At 44.0% G+C, this 18147-nt stretch overlaps 1 protein-coding gene across 1 annotated transcript in view; it reads right to left on the reverse strand.

The window, feature by feature from the left end:
* Positions 1–18147, reverse strand: part of FNTB (farnesyltransferase, CAAX box, beta) — a 71325-nt gene that overhangs the window by 14408 nt on the left and 38770 nt on the right. Inside the window, exons 7-8 of the mRNA XM_004612351.2 lie at positions 11942–12028; positions 2101–2230 (exon numbers count right to left, since the gene is read on the reverse strand). Coding sequence (XP_004612408.1) covers positions 2101–2230; positions 11942–12028 — 217 coding nt within the window. The remainder of the gene's footprint in view (positions 1–2100; positions 2231–11941; positions 12029–18147) is intronic.

Here is an 18147-nt window from a genome sequence, read left to right on the forward strand (position 1 = left end):
GTGTTCAAGAGACCATATGTGTTGCCACGGATCAAACCCTAGTCAGCCATGTGAAAGGCAAGTGCCGACTCACTGTACTATCTCTCCAGCCCATAACTAAGATTTGTTGAAAACACATAAATAGAATTGTGTGCTTCATCTCATTAGATTGTGTCAAACTGATTTTTAAGATATCGTAGTAGTATTTTTATTGAGGCACTATGCCTTTACCAACAATGGTGTGAATCTTAATACTTTAGGTATATAGTGTCACTGTGTCACAACTGCGACCAGAGTACCAACATGCCTCCCTCACTGTCTCAAGGTTCCTTCTTGTTTCTGATTTTTACTTATGATATTAGCAGGATGGTAGCAGAACTATAAGTCCTTATGATCAGGTACTGGCTTAACCCAGCGGAGCCTCTGCTTCTTCAGATAACCTGGCTGGCTGATAGAAGAAAATCTTTTACTCTGAACCTGTGAACTGGCTTCTAATGTCACTTGGTGGTCATACATGATAACCACCATTCCTCACTTATCTCCAAGTTTTCTAAACACAGTCTATTACTCAGATCAAGATAGGGTGGCCTGAGGAATGAGCAGAACAACTGTCTGAAGCAGATAATGACCTGTTCCTCCCAGCTCTGCAAGGAAGTTTCTGCCACCAGCAATGGCCTTAACAGACAGCTTTAATGAATGAAAAGGGCACAGTTGCAGGTATTTCACCCTAGAGCGTCTTCCTAGGCTGGATTTCTGAGAGTAACCACCAAGGATTCTTTGTGGAAAGGAGATCCAGCCCTCCCTTCAGTTAACAGTTGTAGAATTTAGATACTCCTCATGTTCAAAGTCATACCAACTGAGTATAATTCCAAGTTCTTAAAAATACACTAGAGGTTGGGAAGGATAGACAATTCAATGCACTTGAAGCACATGCTTAGCATTCCATGGCTCCATGTTCCCTTCTGGCTCCACAGGGGTCCCCCAGGCACCACTAGGGATGAGTATGTTCCCCAAACCACAAACAATGTAATACTCCGGGGCAACTCCTGGCTCTGCATTCAGCAGTTATTCTTGGCAGTGTTTAGGGAACCATATGGGATGTCAGGGATTGAACCCAGGTTGGCCACGTGCAAGGCAAACGTGCTACCTGCTGTACTATCTCTACAGCCCCTAAGAGAAACTTCTGAAAGCTTAAAATGAATGCCACAGTGAGAGTCTGGCATTTGAACCTGGATAAATATCAGCTGCAGGTGGTTTTCTTTGAGGTCATGGTTGAAGGAATAAATGATCTGCACAGACACTTTCTTCTTGGTGGCTGTGTCTGTGTCAATATTTGTGCATTAGGACTCTCCTGGTAGTTTCACTATAATTCAGTGACTCCCTGAAGACATTTTATGAGTTTATCCTGAATGCCAGTCAAAATTTTGAGTCCAGGGACTGACGAGATAAGCAGGCAAGACAGGTTTGATTCCTGACATCCCTCCCATGTGGTCTCTTGAGCAGTGCCAAGGACTGATTCCTGAGTGCAGAGCCAAAAGTAACCGCTGTGCACTGCCAGGTGTGGCCCCAAAACAATAACAACAAAAAAATTTTTTTAGTCCAAATATAAACTCTTGAGCTACCCACTCAATTCAATGGCTAGTGATGCCCAGCTCAATTAAACATAGGTGCTAAATATTTATATGTATGGTAGGAAATAAAAATTTCAATGCACCTCAAAACTTGTTTTTTAAATTCAAAGTCTAAGGTAATTCTAGGAAGGTAAAGTTACATTTGACTTAGAGGTAGAAGGAAGAAACTATGGTTTATCCCAGATGTCTTTGGAGGGATTCACTAAGACTCTGGAGCTGGTCCCACACACTCTGTAGAAAGTTTGGAGCAGGGAGACAGGAAGGGTGCAAGCCAAGACTGAGAGCAGCTGTACACGCCCTCCACATTTCTAAATGGCTCTGACAGCTACAATAACTCTATCTACAGCTTCAGTCCAGGACTATATTTGTGAGCTCAAGACAGGAGGAATTGTTTGTCCTTCCCACAGACAGACTTCCCCGAGCGTGTGTCTATGAGCAGCCCCATCACCAGAAGGCTGGAACCTGAGAGGACAGAGCAGCAGATACTTACTAATAAGCTCTTCAAGTTTAAGGAGCGCTCCTTCTTGAGGATGACCAATGCAGCCAGGCCACAGAAAGTATAGCCACCATGGGCTTCCATGCCGGGCACCCCGCCAATTCCACCTTCCCAATTCTGACACCTAGGAAGAGAGTGAGAGTACTCAGTTGGTCGGTCAGGCCAGCCAATGGGTGCCTAGCTGGGTGTGGGGACAGCTACCTGTTCTCATAAACCAACTCAGATTCCCCCAAAATTTCAGAGAGTCTCCTTATATAACAAATATGGTACCTTACATTATAGAAACAGCATGGCAATCACAAAGTTAAATGAAAATTGCTAGTTCTTATTATCTTTGAGTATAGGTCTACTGTTGACACTTCCCCTCTTTATTTTCTCAATTAAAAAAAGAAACTTAAAAAAACACTTATGATTATGGATTCAAATATTCAATTATACCAATAAAAGATCAGTTATATATTTATTATATTTTCCAGTCATGAAAATACACATAGTTCCATTCTCAGCATTGCAAAAACACAGGCATCACTTTTGAACTATCTGCATATGATCATTGCAAGCAATCAATCCCACAGTATATGCAAGAATGTGTCTAAGATCAGACTATACAAATATTAACTGTATTCCCATATATAACAGTAACATAATATAAGCAACTCAACAGCACAAGAGGAAGGTACCAGTTATATAAATCAGTTATATAAATCTATATAACAGAATGTCACAGACATTTAAAATGATATTGTTTAAAGATATTCCAAATGTATTTCATGAAAAAGATTAAAAAATAGCAAAATATTACATGATTTTATTTCTATAATTCTGGAAAAATGAATCAAAAGTGACTGTCTCTTGGTGGCAGATTTTTTCCTGGTTTGTGTGAGGGGGACAGGAGATACTGGGGATTGGCCAAAGGCCTCACATATGCGAAGCAGTGCACCCTGCCACTGAGCCACACCTGGGGCTCCTAGATTTCCCTCTTTTCACTTTTATGTAGAAATCATGTTTTGAGTGGATGGACATGGAGAGTACCATGCTGAGTGAAATGAGTCAGAAGGAGAATGACAGATATAGAATGACTGCAATCATTTGTGGTATCTAAAAATAATAATATGAGACTAATACCCAAGGTCAGGAAAACAGGAACCAGGAGGACTGTTCAAAGGTTGGAATCTACCACAAGTGTGTGGGGAGTGGAGGGTAGGTAAGATAGAAAAGGGACTAGTATGACAATAGTAGTTGGAAATGTCATGCTGGACAAGAACTGAGTGTTGAAAATAGGTAAAGGGATATACAAGATAACTTTTCAGTATCTGTATTGCAAACCACAATTCCCAAAAGGGAAGGGAGTGGCAGAGATAGAGAGAGAGACAGAGACAGAGAGAGAGAGAGAGAGAGAGAGACAGAGATAGAGACAGAGACACAGAGACACAGAGATACAAAGACACAGAGACAGACACAGAGACACAGAGAGAGAAAGGAGAAGAGAAAAAAAGTGCCTGCCATAGAGGCAGGCATGGAGGGAGGGGTCGGGGGGAGGGAAACTGGGGACATTGGTGGGAAATATGCACCGGTGGAGGAATGGGTGTTGGGACACTGTATGACTGAAACCCAATCATAAACAGCTCTGTAATAGTCTATCTCAGGGTGATTCAATAGAAATTTTTTTGGGTGGGGGGGTCACACCTGGCTATGCACAGGGGTTACTCCTGGCTCTGCACTCAGGAATTACTCCTGGCGGAGCTCAGGGAACCATATGGGATGCCAGATTCGAACCTGGGTTGGCCACATGCAAGGCAAACTCCCTACCCGCTGTGCTATCACTCCAGCCCCAGAAATATTTTTTTAATCAGGTTTGTTTGTTTGTTTGTTTGTTTGTTTGGGGGCCACACCTAGCAGTGTTGGGTCTACCCCCAGCTGGTGCTCAGAGGTCACTCCTGGGTGAGCTCATTAAACTGTGTAGACTGTGGATCAAATTTGGGCCTCCCACTGGCAAATCATGTGCTCCAGCCCTTTGAGCTATCTCCCTGGCCCTAAAAACAAACAAACATTCTATTCCTGAAGTAAAGAAATTTTCTCTAGTCCAGGGGAATCGCTTAAGGAGCTTCATCACTTGCTTTGTATGCAAGAAGTCCCAGGTTCTAGCCCTGGGAACTCTACCAAATATTTTTAGATTTAGCAACCCTGAGGGGCTGGAGTGATAGTATAGCTGCTAGGACATTTGCCTCGCACCTGGCAGATCTAGGATCAGTCACCCACCCCCCACACACACACACACCCCACATATAGTCCCCCAAACCCCACCAGGAGTGCCCGCAGAGCACAAAGTAGGAGTAAGCCCTGAGCACTACTGGTAGTGTCCCCTCCCCTCACACTCCCCCAAAAAAGTATGTTTGGCATTCCACTCTGAAATTATCCATGTTGCAACTTGGGTTGTGTTCTTTTCTTCTACTTCATGGGGTTCTCTCTCTTTGGAAAAGCTTGCATTCTCTTGAGTGCATTTTCTTTTCTCTCCCTTTAAATAAAATTCCTTAATTTCCTCCTGAAATTCCTTTCCACAAGAGTAAGCAATAACAGCAACAAAGGAATTTTCTTTTCAGTGTATTTTCATGTGACAGTGGAGCGCTTTCCTTGCCATAATTTCTAAGTCAATGCAAGGAACAGCGCCCTTACGTGTGTCTGATCACAAGTCAGTGGTGGTGCGGGAGGTGGTACTTTAGGTGTCAGTAGGACCTCTGGGCAGAGAGAAAGGAAACAGTATCTCAGTCTTTCTTACTTTCACTCTGCACACACACTATACACATACTCATATGTTCCATTTCCTTCCCTTTATCTCCTAAGCATGGGAGTATGCTGCTCACCAGACTTCTCTTTCTTCATTTGGTAAAATGATTTGGAAGCATTTTCTAGGCCAAACATAACAGAATGAACACAATAGTCCAGTAAAATGAAATGAAGGAATTTAAAAAGGAATGAGCCCCACAAGCATAAAGAGAATCGGAGAGGACAGAAGATAAAGTTGTGAAAGTTAGGAAAGACTAGTGAGTGATAAGAACTGAGGCAACAGCAGAAACCTACACCAGCCTAGCATGGAAAAATGATGGTATGCAAGAGAAAGCAAGCCAACCTCAGCCAACAACTCAGGGACTAGAGACAGAGGAACCTTTAAAAGTGTGGTGTGGGACCAGAGCAATAGTACAGAGGGTAGGAAGTTTGCCTTGCAAGCGGCTGATCTGGGTTGGATCTCTGTTATTCCATATGGTCCCCTGAGCACTGCCAGGAATGATTCATGAGTACAGAGCCAGGAGTAACCCCTTAGCATTGCCGGGTGTGACCCCCCCCCAAAAAAAAGCCAAAAAATGTGGGGTATATATGGCCTACAGAGATTGACTACACATTTATTCAATAATCAGCAAGCCACGAGGTTTGAGTAAGAGAAGTACTTAGGTAGAAGATGGACAATCTCAGGGGGTTTAACAAAGATCCAGGACATCCAGCATAGCTGAGAGCAGAGTAGAACAAAGGGGCTTGGGTAAGACAGGATGACCTTTCATAAATGCTCCCAATCCACCCCCTCCTAGCCTTTCACAAAGCTGCCTGCCAGCTTCAGACCCTAACCAGGAAGACTGCTCTTTAGCAGAATAGATCAGCCCAAGTCAGAAATCTACAGATACTGATCTCTGTGAATTCCCCTGTGAACAGCTGGAACCTAGCCTGGCACATACAGCTCACTGCCAGTTTTTCATTGATTTTTAAATTGTTTTGTCTAGCTTTATTTTGGGGCGATATCTGGAGATGCTCAGGGGCTTCTCCCCACAGTGCCAGGGGACCATAAGGTATCAAGGATAGATCCTGGGGCTCCCGCATGCATAGCCTGTACTTCAGCATTTTAGGCTATCTCCCTGGCCCTCCCCATCAGCATTTTTAGAACTTGAATCTTACATGTGAACACGTTACATCTGAGCAAGGATTCTAACATGAAAGACAGAAAGAGAAACTAACAAATAAATTGGAGGAAACAATGCAGAAAGCAGTAAAAAATTTAAAAGCTATATTTTATATAAACTTTCATAAGTGTGAGTTTCCAAAGGAAAGTGTGAGGACGTGGGGAACTCAAGAGTTCAGTGGCTGAGAGCCGTTCCCCTGGCAGGCCCATGGCGATGGAGGGATGAAGGACCAGGAAACAGAGAAACTAGGCCCCAGGCCAGTTGTTTGTTTATTTCTCCCTCCCCAGCATAGTTCAATCTCTCCCCTTACAGTACAATCATAGTTGTAGTGTTGGTTGTAGTCCCAGTCATCATAGTTCCATCATCCTAGTCTCCTCAGAGACCTCAAAGTCCTCTACCCCTCTTATCCCTTACAGCATCACTGTATCACTGTCATCGTTGTTCATCGATTTGCTCGAGCAGGTACCAGTAACGTCTCCTTTTGTCCCAGCTCTGAGATATAACAGTCTCTCCTTACTCATCTTTCCCAATGAATGGAGGCTCTTTCAGGGTCAAGGGAATGAGACCTGTTATTGTTACTATATTTGGCATATTGAATACGCCACAGGGAGCTCGCCAGGCTCTTCTGTGTGGGCGGGATACTCTCGGTAGCTTGTCGGGCTCTCCAAGAGGGACAGAGAATGTATATCAGAGAATACCCCTTATAGCATAGTTATGGAGGGTGGGGGTACACATAGGTGGGGTTGAACATGGTCATAACAACAAACAGAGGTAAAGCCACTCCTTCAGGGGAAGTTCTAGGGGATTAACTCAAGGACAAAATCTCATCTGAGTGTTCAAGCACGCCAGATTACTAGGAGATCCACTCAAGGGCCGGATTCCATCCAGGGTGTATTGTTTTCTCCTTTTTCAGCTAGTAATCCATTTAAACAATCATAGGAAATTTACTTTTTATAACATTTCTAGTCATTTTGTATGAACACAGTAAGAGATATATTAAGCTTAAAGGTTGGCTCTTTCTCGGGATATCCCGCTATATATCCCAGACTACAGTCCTCAGGCCAGGTTACTCTTTCCTAACCCAGCAGGGTGCTGATTCAGTTACTTCTTTTGGGGTCATGACAGAGTTTGTTCCATGACGTGCTCTTAACTTATTATTCTTATGGCACTTAGCTTGACATGCTCTTAACTTATTATTCTTATGGCACTTAGCTTGTCCCTTTTGATGCCAGGGTAGCTTATAGCTTGCCCTGGGTCCACCCAGTCCCTTCATCAGGACCCTGCTTTTGGAGTGCTAGAACTAAGGGCAACTGGGGCTTAAGTCAAGTAAATATGGATGCCCGGGAGTAAATATTATTTTGGAGCCAATTAACTCCCATGTTACAAAAGCATAGCATGAACTATCTTCCTGTGTCTATACAAAAAGGCCATTACTAAACCATGCAAATGACATAAAGGAAAGAGAAAAGCAATATAGGATTGTTAGTGCTTGATGGAACTGGGTGTGCCTCAGGGGTACTGTTGTAGGAATAACTCAATAAATCTAAGCTCCCTGAGGGAGGAGCAAGGACAACCCAATGTTACCCAACATATAAGCAAAATACAAAAATAATATTTATGTACAATATTACATGACATTAAAATATTACAGGGACATATTATTTCTGAGGCAAGAATAGAATAATGTGCAAAAACAATTCTATATAAATGAGGAGAAAAATGGGCTCAGTAAAACTGAAAATAGAACTGCCAAAATAAAAACTCAACAAAAGGGGCTGGAGCAATAGCACAGTGGGTAGGCCGTTTGCCTTGCACGCATCCAACCCGGGTTTGATTCCTCTGACCCTCTCGGAGAGCCTGGCAAGCTACGGAGAGTATCTCGCCCACATGACAGAGCTTGGCAAGCTACCCATGGCGTATTCAATATGCCAAAAACAGTAACAACAAGTCTCACAATGGAGACGTTACTGGTGCCCTCTCAAGCAAATCTATGAGCCAATGGATGACAGTGATACAGTGATACAGTGATTTCACAAATAAGGAAGACTAAGAGATGGAAAATCGGCAAAAAATGTTTCAATTCGATGAGTAACATGCCTTAGAGAGTGCTATAAAACGAGCAAAGGCAGAAGGGAGAAGGAAAGATATAGTCAAAGAAATAATAGAAGGTTTTAGAGTATATTCACTTCCAGACTGAAGAGGCACAGTGAATGGAAAAACTCCATGTTGTGGTTCACTAGTATGAAATTTCCTAGGAGCCAGAGTCCAAAAATTTCAGCAGAGGGAGATAGGGTGGGGGAGGTAAAAAAGAGAAACAAAACAGAAACATACAAAGGATTGGGGAACCACAACATCGCTGGGAGGTCCAAGATCTCAGAGTCACCCCAACAGGTTTGGGCACTTATTTCCTTTGTATTTCAGCTTAATATCAAATTCAACATCCCACCCCTTGCCAAATAATGAAACTGACACAGGAGAGTTAAGGAACTTGTCCAAGGCATAAAGCTAGGTAGTCAAACCCACTAAATGCCTAACAAACATATTCTCCAACAAATAACAGCTTAGCACTCTGGGCAAAATACAGGAGAACCACTTCCTGCCGTGCAGGCCCAGCAGGCTGAAACAAGGCGGGTGATTTGGGTGGGGATTTGAAAGTTGGACAGAGCAGAGCAGGCACTGGGTCCCTCCCCCTCTATTGTTTTCTCTAGACTGGAGACTGCACCGGCAGGTCCCCAGTGCTGGCTGAAGTCTGCTGAGAGACTCTTAAGAGATCAAGTCCCCCAACCTTTCAAAAAGAACCCCCTCTCCAGCAAAAAGATGGGTGCTCCGAAAGATGATGGCTCAGAAGGAAAACACTAGGTTCGTGTCTAAACCTCACTCTGGTTTTATTTTGTTTGGGGATTTTGGGTTTTGGGGCCACATCCGGAGATACTCAGGGGTTTCTCCTGGCTCTGCTCTCAGGAATTAGTCCTAGTGGTACACTGGGACCATATGGGATGCTGGGGAATGACTGTGCAAGGCAAACACTTTTTACCTGCTGTGCTATGGCTCCATCTCCTCATTCAGGATTTCTATTTCAACCCCAAAATCACACAGGCAGAAGGGAGAAGGGAAGATAATAGTCAAATAATAGAACCTAACAAACGTGAAAGGGTTGCGCCATCTCCAACACACTGTGTGATAATTTTCAGGTTGCAGCTAGCCAAGTTGATATTGTTAAAATTAAGACATCAACAGTCTTTAGAGAGATGCAACAGAATCCAGTCCCCACCACAAGAAATTACAAGATGTGAAGAGTCAGGAAAATTTGAAATGCTAACTCCAAGATACCCAGATACTGAAATGACCAAGGAAGATTGTGTAAAGCAGCCATTATAATTATATATCCACCTCAGTGAAATGAAAGAAAATATACTTGTAATGAATCAAAAGATGGGACATCTCAGATGAGGAACAGGAAGCATGTATATGCTTAAAGTCCTAGGCAATCTGTTCAAGCTACAAACTAGAGCTCTTTTACTATTGAGTACTACTTAGTAAGTCCTCAATAAATGCTATTAAGACAATCCATCTTATTAATGCCAGCAGGAGATAGGAGACAAGGGGGCAATGTGTAGAAACTCTGAAGAAATGCAATTTATTCACTGTCCAATTCTGAAATCTCTGAGCAAATAAACAATAAAGTGTGAGCAGAATAAAGATCTTTTAAATGCAAGATCTTTAAAATGCACCTCCCCGGGGGAGCATGTGCTTCTTTATAATAAGCAAACCAAGAAAAAAAAAGGACAGAGTTCCCACAATGCTGGGAAGTGAAGTTGATTTCATGCTGAAAGGAAGCTTCTGGATGCCTGCTGTGCAGCAAGCCGAAAGCAATCTGTGCAGATTGAAGAGGAGGGCAGCAGGCTCCAGGAGGGATGACTCAAATAAAAAGGAAAATCAACCCCCAAACACAGACCCACTCACACACAATGAGTTTGTTACCTGGAGCATTTGACTGTATTAAGAATAATTCTAAGGGACTGGAGAAAAGCATAGTGGGAGGACACTTGCCATGCATGCTGCACACCTGGATTCAACCCCTGGCATTCCGTTTGATCCCCCCAAGCACCACCAGGAATAATTCCTGAGTGCAGAGCCAAGAGTTATCCCTGAGTATCATCGGAGGTGCCCCCTCCCCCCAAATAAAGCAAAGATTAATTTTACAGCACTGGCAGATAATTTGAGAATGAGCTCATGGCACGTGCTTTCTTTGTTTTTTTAAGACAGACATTATCTATTAACTTCAGGAAAATAAAAGTTATACAAAAAAGAAATACAGGGGTGAGCAATGGAGCTCAGAGGAAGAGTGCATGCTTTACAGAAATGAGGAGCTGCATTCAAATCCCAGCGCGCACACACACACACACACCCCACCACCACCACCACCACCACCACAACAACAACAACCAGATATAATTTTAACATAACTTCTGGCTTAGTTCTAAATTATATTTACATAGTCCTAAGAACAACTTTGAAAAATTGTAAAAAAAAATCACAAACAAGTTTGAACTGTTAGCATTCCATAACAGCACAGATATAACTACTTTATCTTTTTTTAAAAAATTATGAATAACTTGAAGCATCCCCAAAAAGTACACTGAGTAATACGCACAGCAAGTATGTACCAAACATTGCTTTAATTTAACCAGATATATTCAGGACCTTTAGTTCCTGTTTTTGTTTTGTTTGGGTGTGTGGGGGGGGCAAGGGGGGGGGTAAATACCTGGCTGTGCTCTGGGGTTTCTTTTAGCATGGTACCTGGGGCAACCATGAGGTTGATCAGTGAGCAAGCCCAGGGCCTCACATATGTAAGGCAAGTGCTCTACCACAGAGCACAGTGCCAGCCCCAGCCCCAAGGTATGTGTTTCGTTTCGTTTTGTTTTTAAAGAAATGAGCAACTGAGATATAGTTGAAGTCTCTTGTGCAGTTGGATAACCTTCCTTTGATCTCCTCTTCTTTGCTCCCAATCACCACCCTGAAACTTGCCCTGCACATCTCTATATTAGCATACATCAACAATATGGAACCACTGTGAACTTCTTCACAATTTAAGTGAATGTGACAATCTGCATGCTTCTTGAAAGCCTTTTTGCTTGTAATCAACGTTGTTTTCAAGATTTACCCACATCAATACAGTAATTCTAGCTCATTCATTTTAACTGTTATATTGTATTCTAGTGTGACAGCTGTCTGGTGCTTAAGAACACATAACCTGCTTCCAGCTTTTTGTTATTAAGAACAAATCAGGGGTGGGGATGTGGCTCAGTAGTAGAGCGCTAGTCTTACACATGTGAGGCCCTGGATTCAACTCCTTTACCACCAATATATATTTTAATTAAGTGCATATAAATAAATCTCATACTTATCAACTTTCTGCATAGTTCTATGGGAGTGGAACGGCTGTGTCAGCAGCAAGGACAGAGCTGGGAGAAATTGCTTTATCAACTGGCCCATTCATTCAGACTCTACAAACACCTATACCCAGGTTTCTCATCTGAATCAATCTAAACTATAATACATTAAAGCAAGTTTAGGAGTGGGGACACTGCTGTTGGGAACCATACACTAGTGAAGGGACATGGACTAGTGTTGGAACATGGACTGAAACTCAATAATGAACAACTTTGTAACTGCATTTCAAAGTGATTCAATGAAAAATAATTCTTTTAAAAAGAAAGTTGGGGGGGGAACCTTGGTGTATTTTTGAAATAATGCACAATCCTCCCATTCTAACCATGTCTCTTGTTATTTTACATTCCGTTCCAGTCCCTTTTCACTTGTGTTGTTTTTCAGATATCTTGCCCATCTGCTGCCTTAGCAGCAGGTCCCATCCGAGCTTCGCTCACCTTGCGATCCACTCAGCAGTGCCCTCAAAGAGGTCTGGGGTGATGATGTTGGTCAGAGAAGCTACCGAGGCTGCACAGTACGCACTTCTGAAAGGACAAAAATAGCGGGGAAAGGTGTTAAGCTTTCAGGAAAAGCCAAATAAGGTTCACTGAGCTTCCTCGGTGATCGAACTCTTGGCCAGCAAGCTGTAATCACCTCCTGTCCTCACTCTTGGCCTGTGGCCAGTCCTCCAGGGCCTCCAGCTGAGAGCTTTGACGTTCTGTTTGGATAGAGTTGCTCACAGCATGGCTTCGGCAAAAGAACATGACATTCTATTCTCCTTACCTTCACATGCTCAAATCCACCTCAGAGGAACTAACAGGCACCCCCGTTCTGATGGCGAGCAAATGGAGCTCCTCTTCCCTAGATCCTTAAAATCCTATAATGGGTCCCAAAATTCCAAAGTGCCATTCATGAGCTGTTAGAACTGCTTTAGGTTCAGGATTTCTGCCTGCTTAGGACATGGACATGTTCAAGGTTAACTCTATTTTTCTCGGTGGCAGGCTCACTCCAGTGCAGGCAACCAAGTCCTCAAGGGAACTGGGACCAAACAAAAGGGACTGGACAAATGAGCAGACTCAAGGATATTCCCCAGGCCTTGAGAGGTAGAAAGGACTTTCATTCCAAAAGGACCCCACCAGTGCAAACATACACAAACACACTTTGAAACAAAACAACGAAAAAAAGAGCAAGTCTTTTCTTTTTTTTTATGTATTATCCTATTCAATCTGGACTCACCCTTGCCATACTGTCCTGCAAGGCCTACTTCTTCAAGGGACATGTTTTATTTTAGCTTCTCTGCTTTTGGAACTTACCCACACATCACCTTTTCTTCCCTTCCCATCTATTCCCATCTATTTTAAATACCCAGCAGCTTCATTTTTTTTTTTTTTGTCAAAAACAAAACCTGTTCTAATTCTGCTTATCCTTTTCCTAATCACTCCTAAGGAATACAAAACAGAGGGAAAACAGAGTCCAGTTTCCTAAGTATTTGGTAGAGATGTAAGGCTGGGTTGAACGAAGGAGGTGTTCCAAACAAACCTCTGGAGAAGCTGCCAGACGGCCTCCCTGCACTTCCCCCAGGCTGCACGCGCCGGCCGTGCAGGGAGTGGGAGCAGCCGGGATCAGAAGCGCGCAGGAGTCACACATGCAGCGCCAAGTGCCAGCATCCACCTTAAATTAACTTCCAAGGTCTGATCTCATTTCCTCCAGAACCTCTCTAGAGGTTCAAAAGTATTTGCTCTTGAACCACAGTGTAACCTCCAAGAGAGGGAGGCAGCCAGCAATGTCCTCTGCTGGACATTGAAACAAATGAAAAAAACTGAGAAGAAATGCCAGAAGCACTGGTTCTAGATCTCATGATGAGATAGGGAAGGAACAAGATACAATTTTTAAGTGTGTGTGTGTGTGTGTGTGTGTGTGTGTGTTGGAGGAGGCATGGAACTCCCTCAGGGCTTATTAGTATACAGGTAATGCTCAGAGCTTACTCCTGGCTCTGTGCTCAGAGATCATGTCTACTGATGTTCAGAGGACCATATGCAGAGTTAGCAATCAAACTGGGGTTGGCTCTGTACCAGGCAAGTGCCTGAGCCCCTGGACTATGTCCCCAGCCTGTTCTGCCATTGTTTTGACAGAGTTACATCCAGTGTTGCTGGTGGCAGGGATGTCTCTCCAGCAAAAATCAGTCAAGTTTGGTGCTCAAGCTGGCGCCACAGTGCTAGGAGCCCAGCCCTGCGGGGGTCACCAGAATCACCCCCTATGGTGCTATAGGGATCATGCTGTGTTGGGGATAAAACTCAGGAACTCACATATGCCCAGAATGTGACCCACCACTCTGAGCCATATTCCAGGAACAACATACAAAATTTTCTCAATGCAGTTTCTTTCTCTCCTTCTCTCTCCATCCAGTCATCCCATCTCTCAAATGTTTCTACTTGGGTAAAACCTCAAAAGTTTGGCAGGGGTATGCTTTGTAATGTAGGTTTGAACTCGAATATTCAACACTCCCCTGAGCACTGCCAGGAGCAACCTCAGGCCCTTGAGCACCTGAGCACTAGCAGGTAACCCCCACCCCCAACCCAAATTTCTTTTTTGCCCACTATTCTCCATCCCCCAAATCTAAATCACTATTAGTAGGATCAGTCTTCTGTCTAGTACCCCAATACTCTCCAGCTAATAAAATATAATCAGGCACCTCACATCCTACTTAAAACCTGTGGGTGGCTTCCCCCTGTCCAGCTCCATATGCCAGTGGAGGTTTCGGGCCACCTTGTTCTGGGGGCAGCCTGTCTTTCCTGATTGACCTCCTCACTGCCCACTAGCCCTGCCACAATTTAGCTGCATGAGCTTCTTTCTGGAACAACTCCCTACTCAGTCACCAAAACATCTGTGAATGCTGGTTCCCCGTCTCTCCCACTGCTGCAGAATATTCCAGCCGACAGAACAGCACGTCAGGAACAATGCATCATTCTTCTGGGGCTTGCTCTGAGTTCACTCAGATTTGGTAACTGTCTTTACAGAGGAGTCATAATTCTGGAACAAGCTCACTCAGAAACAAGAGGCAGACATGGCAGAACTGAGAGATGATCAAGAGACCCTGCCTGCCACATCAAACCCCGGAGAGCAGCTAGACCCCTGGACTGCTATTGCGCTCCAGGTCCAACTCACTTAACAGAGAGCGCTGTACACTGGCCAGTGCTTCTAGACAAAGGTCAAGCAAAGAAGCACGAGGTGTAAAAGGAAGGAACTGAGGCACCTGGAGCCAGGCAAAGCCAGGAGACTGAATCTCATCTGCAAGGTTTCTCTCATTCTTCATATCTTGAATCCCAGACCAGTAGAAAGCTTGGCACTAGGTAACGCATGAATATAGCTAGATTGATCTTCAGTGGAACAAAACTATTTTATTGAAGAAGCTTCTGAGCATTTATCTAGTGGAAATGAGTAAGAGCACAGAAGAAAACTGGTGCTGGGAAAATAAGACATAGAACAATCATAACTGAAAACTGGATGTGATAAAAATATCTAAGTGATCTTGCTTGGGTTTGTTTACTTTTGCCTCATAATTCCAGGAAGTTTTATAATGCTGTTTCAAGACAGCGTTTATGCGGTTGGAATACAGTAGCACTTCCCCCTCAGTTCCCATCTACAGTTTCACTTCTCACAGGTAACTGAAACATGATCCAAAAATATTAAGACCGGGGCTAGGTAGAGAGTTGGAGTGGCGGAGCACATACCTAGCATGTTCAAATCCCTGAGTTCAAATCCCAGCATCACATGCCCCCTGCCACCACGGGCTGTAGTCCTAGTACATCCCCCACCCCCCTCCCAGCTCTTAAAGGGGGTCCCTGCATTGCCAGCACTGCTGAGTGTAACCTTTAAGAAAAGGAAACAAAAATATTATGCACAGTAGATATTGAGAGAGAGAGAGAGAGAGAGAGAGAGAGAGAGAGAGAGAGAGAAAGAGAGGGAGGGAGAGGGAGGGAGAGGGAGAGAGGACATTCAAATAACTTATTATAGTAAAAATTAAAATAGCAAAATTAGGGCTACACCCAGGTATGGTCAAGATGTTCAAGGCATATACTCCTGGCTCTGCACTCAGGGATTTTTCCTGGTGGGTTCGGGGGACTGTATGTGGTGCCAGGGATCAAACCCGAGTTGAGAGTGGGCAAGGCAAGCACCCTCTTTGCTGCACTATTGCTCCAGCCCTATAGTCAATTTTGTTTGACAATTTTAATTTTTTAATTTAATATTTCTGTTCACCTCTTGCAGGCATTATAAGTTAAATGTTTTTGTAGTTATGCATGTGTAAGAAAAAAAAACATGGTGTATATAGGGTTGAAATCATTGTAGTCCTGTGATCTCAGGCATCCACTAGTGGGGTGGGGGTGGTCTTCTGTGTCCCCCATGCAGAAGGAGGGGACTCCTAGGCTGATAAACAGGAATGGAAATGAAGAGACTATAAAAGGGAAAGGTATTTTAACTTTTTCTATGAGAAGATCAACAGGAAGCAGCTTTCTCTGGGGTTATGCTGGCTTTTATGGCGTACAGAGACACTGCAGTATGAGGAGAAATCTGAGTTTGGTCTTTGACCCTGATTCTTAGCACAGAGTTCTAAGGAGGGAGAAGGGATAGAAACTGAGCCAGTCACCAATGATCACTGATTTAATCAGCCATGCTGACCTAATGGAGCCCTTGTTGAAACCCCGAATGTGAGGGTTCAGTGTGCTCTGGCAGTCCAGCCCATGGCCATGGGGAAAGAAGATCCTAAGCCCACGACCATTCCAGACCTTGCCCTATGTATGTTCTCATCCTGCTGTGCACGTGTTTCATTTTAACATCCTTCCCAACGAGCTGATCATTAGAAAAGTGCTTCCCTAAGTTCTTCAAGTGTTCCAGCAAATTGCGGCCCAGAAGTGGGGGTCACAGGAATAGCTGATCCCTAAACAATGGGACAGAATGAGGGTAGCCCAGGATGCACTACTTGTGACCAGGTTAAAGTGACAGCGGTCCTGTGGGTCTCATCCCTTACACTGTGCAGCCTATGTTAACTCTGGGTTGTAAGCATCAGGAATGTTTGTTGAAGGGATAGAGTCAGCACCAGCTTCATAAGTTCGACAGCTCTACAGTGTCTGCTTACTCTTAGGCTATGTTGTGAACAGAAGGTTTACAGGTAATACAAAAATCCTTTCCAGGGCCTCCCGCAGCCTGGTTAGCCACTCTCATCTGCAGTGTGTTCTAGGTCATGTATTTTCTTTCTCCTCCTATTCCTTCAGACCAATTAGTTTTTGTTTGGTTTTAGGCCCACACCTGGTAGTCCTCAGGGGCTACTCCCAGGAATGCTTAGGGGGCTGTGCAGTAGAGGGGATCAAATTTGCACCTCCTGCCTGCAAAGCGGGAGCTTCAGTTCTTTGAGCCATCTCCCCAGCTCGCAAATCAATTATGAATCAGAACATTATTCAGCTGTGTAGATGCAAACACATTTACAAACAGGCAATAAGACGACTGTCATAGAGAAGCCTTGCCAAAAAAATTTATTTCTCAGACTAAGAAACTGGTACGATTCAAAGACTTTCTTTGAGAAACATCTTGCTCAGCGAATTCCCTACAGGATTCATAAGCAATCTCCTGCCTGGCGAGTAAACTACTTGCTAGATACAGCAAAAAATTCTTGCATAAAATGATCATTTGAAGCCAACTGCTCCTAATCAGTTAGTACACTGCACTCTACTGGCCCTTAAGGGTTTCTACACTTTTCAAAGCAATTTCCAGGTGGGTCCTATACATTCTCATGACATTTCTCCAAAATCATTCAGAAAATGTATGAATAGTTTTGGGGTGGCTTTGCATTATACCCAGTGGTGCTCAGGGGGCTATTCCTGGCTCTGTGCTCAGGAAATATTTACTCAGCCCCTTCTGGATTCCCTTTCTATCCTAGAAAAGCAAAGGATCAGATTACACCCATGGCTGTTCTATATAAGATTGTAGCATTTTATACCAAGCACAGTATCATAAATTTAATTTATTTATTTTGGTTTGGGGACACACCCTGCTGTGGTCACAGTTCTACTCCTGCCTCTTCATTCGGGGATCACTCCTGGCAGGCTTGGAGGCCCTTATGAGGTACCAGGGATTGAACCTGGGTTGGCTGTATACAAGGCAAGCAAGCACCTTACCCACTGTACTATCTGCGCTGCTCCCTGTAGTTTTAATTTTTAAAATGAGAGCAACTTCGGGGTTGGATAGATAGTACAGCTGGTAAGGCGCTCGCCTTGCATTCGGATGACCTGGGTTCGAGTCCCAGCAACCCAGATAGTCTCCCAAGCACCCAAGGAGTAATTCCTGAATACAGAGCCAGAAGTAATCCTCCCCACCCCACCCCCCATACCAAGCATCACCACGGATGGCCCCCAAATCAAAAAATAAATAAGTAAAATAAAAGCTCCTGACTCTGTTTCGACCTACTTCTAGTGAGGTACTCCCAAGAAGGAAGTGACTATGCCACCTAGGGACACCTGAGGCATATCTGCAGGGCTAATGAGCCACTCCCCACTGCATTCCACATGCCATCCTGGGAGAGAGAGAGCAACAGCTTCTCCCTACTGCTCCTTAGCTCTGGCATCCCTAGTGGCAGAGAAGCTCTGGAATCTACTGACGCGGCAGCCTGAGG

This window comes from Sorex araneus, chromosome 3, assembly GCF_027595985.1.
Source record: "Sorex araneus isolate mSorAra2 chromosome 3, mSorAra2.pri, whole genome shotgun sequence".
Lineage (NCBI taxonomy): Eukaryota > Metazoa > Chordata > Mammalia > Eulipotyphla > Soricidae > Sorex > Sorex araneus.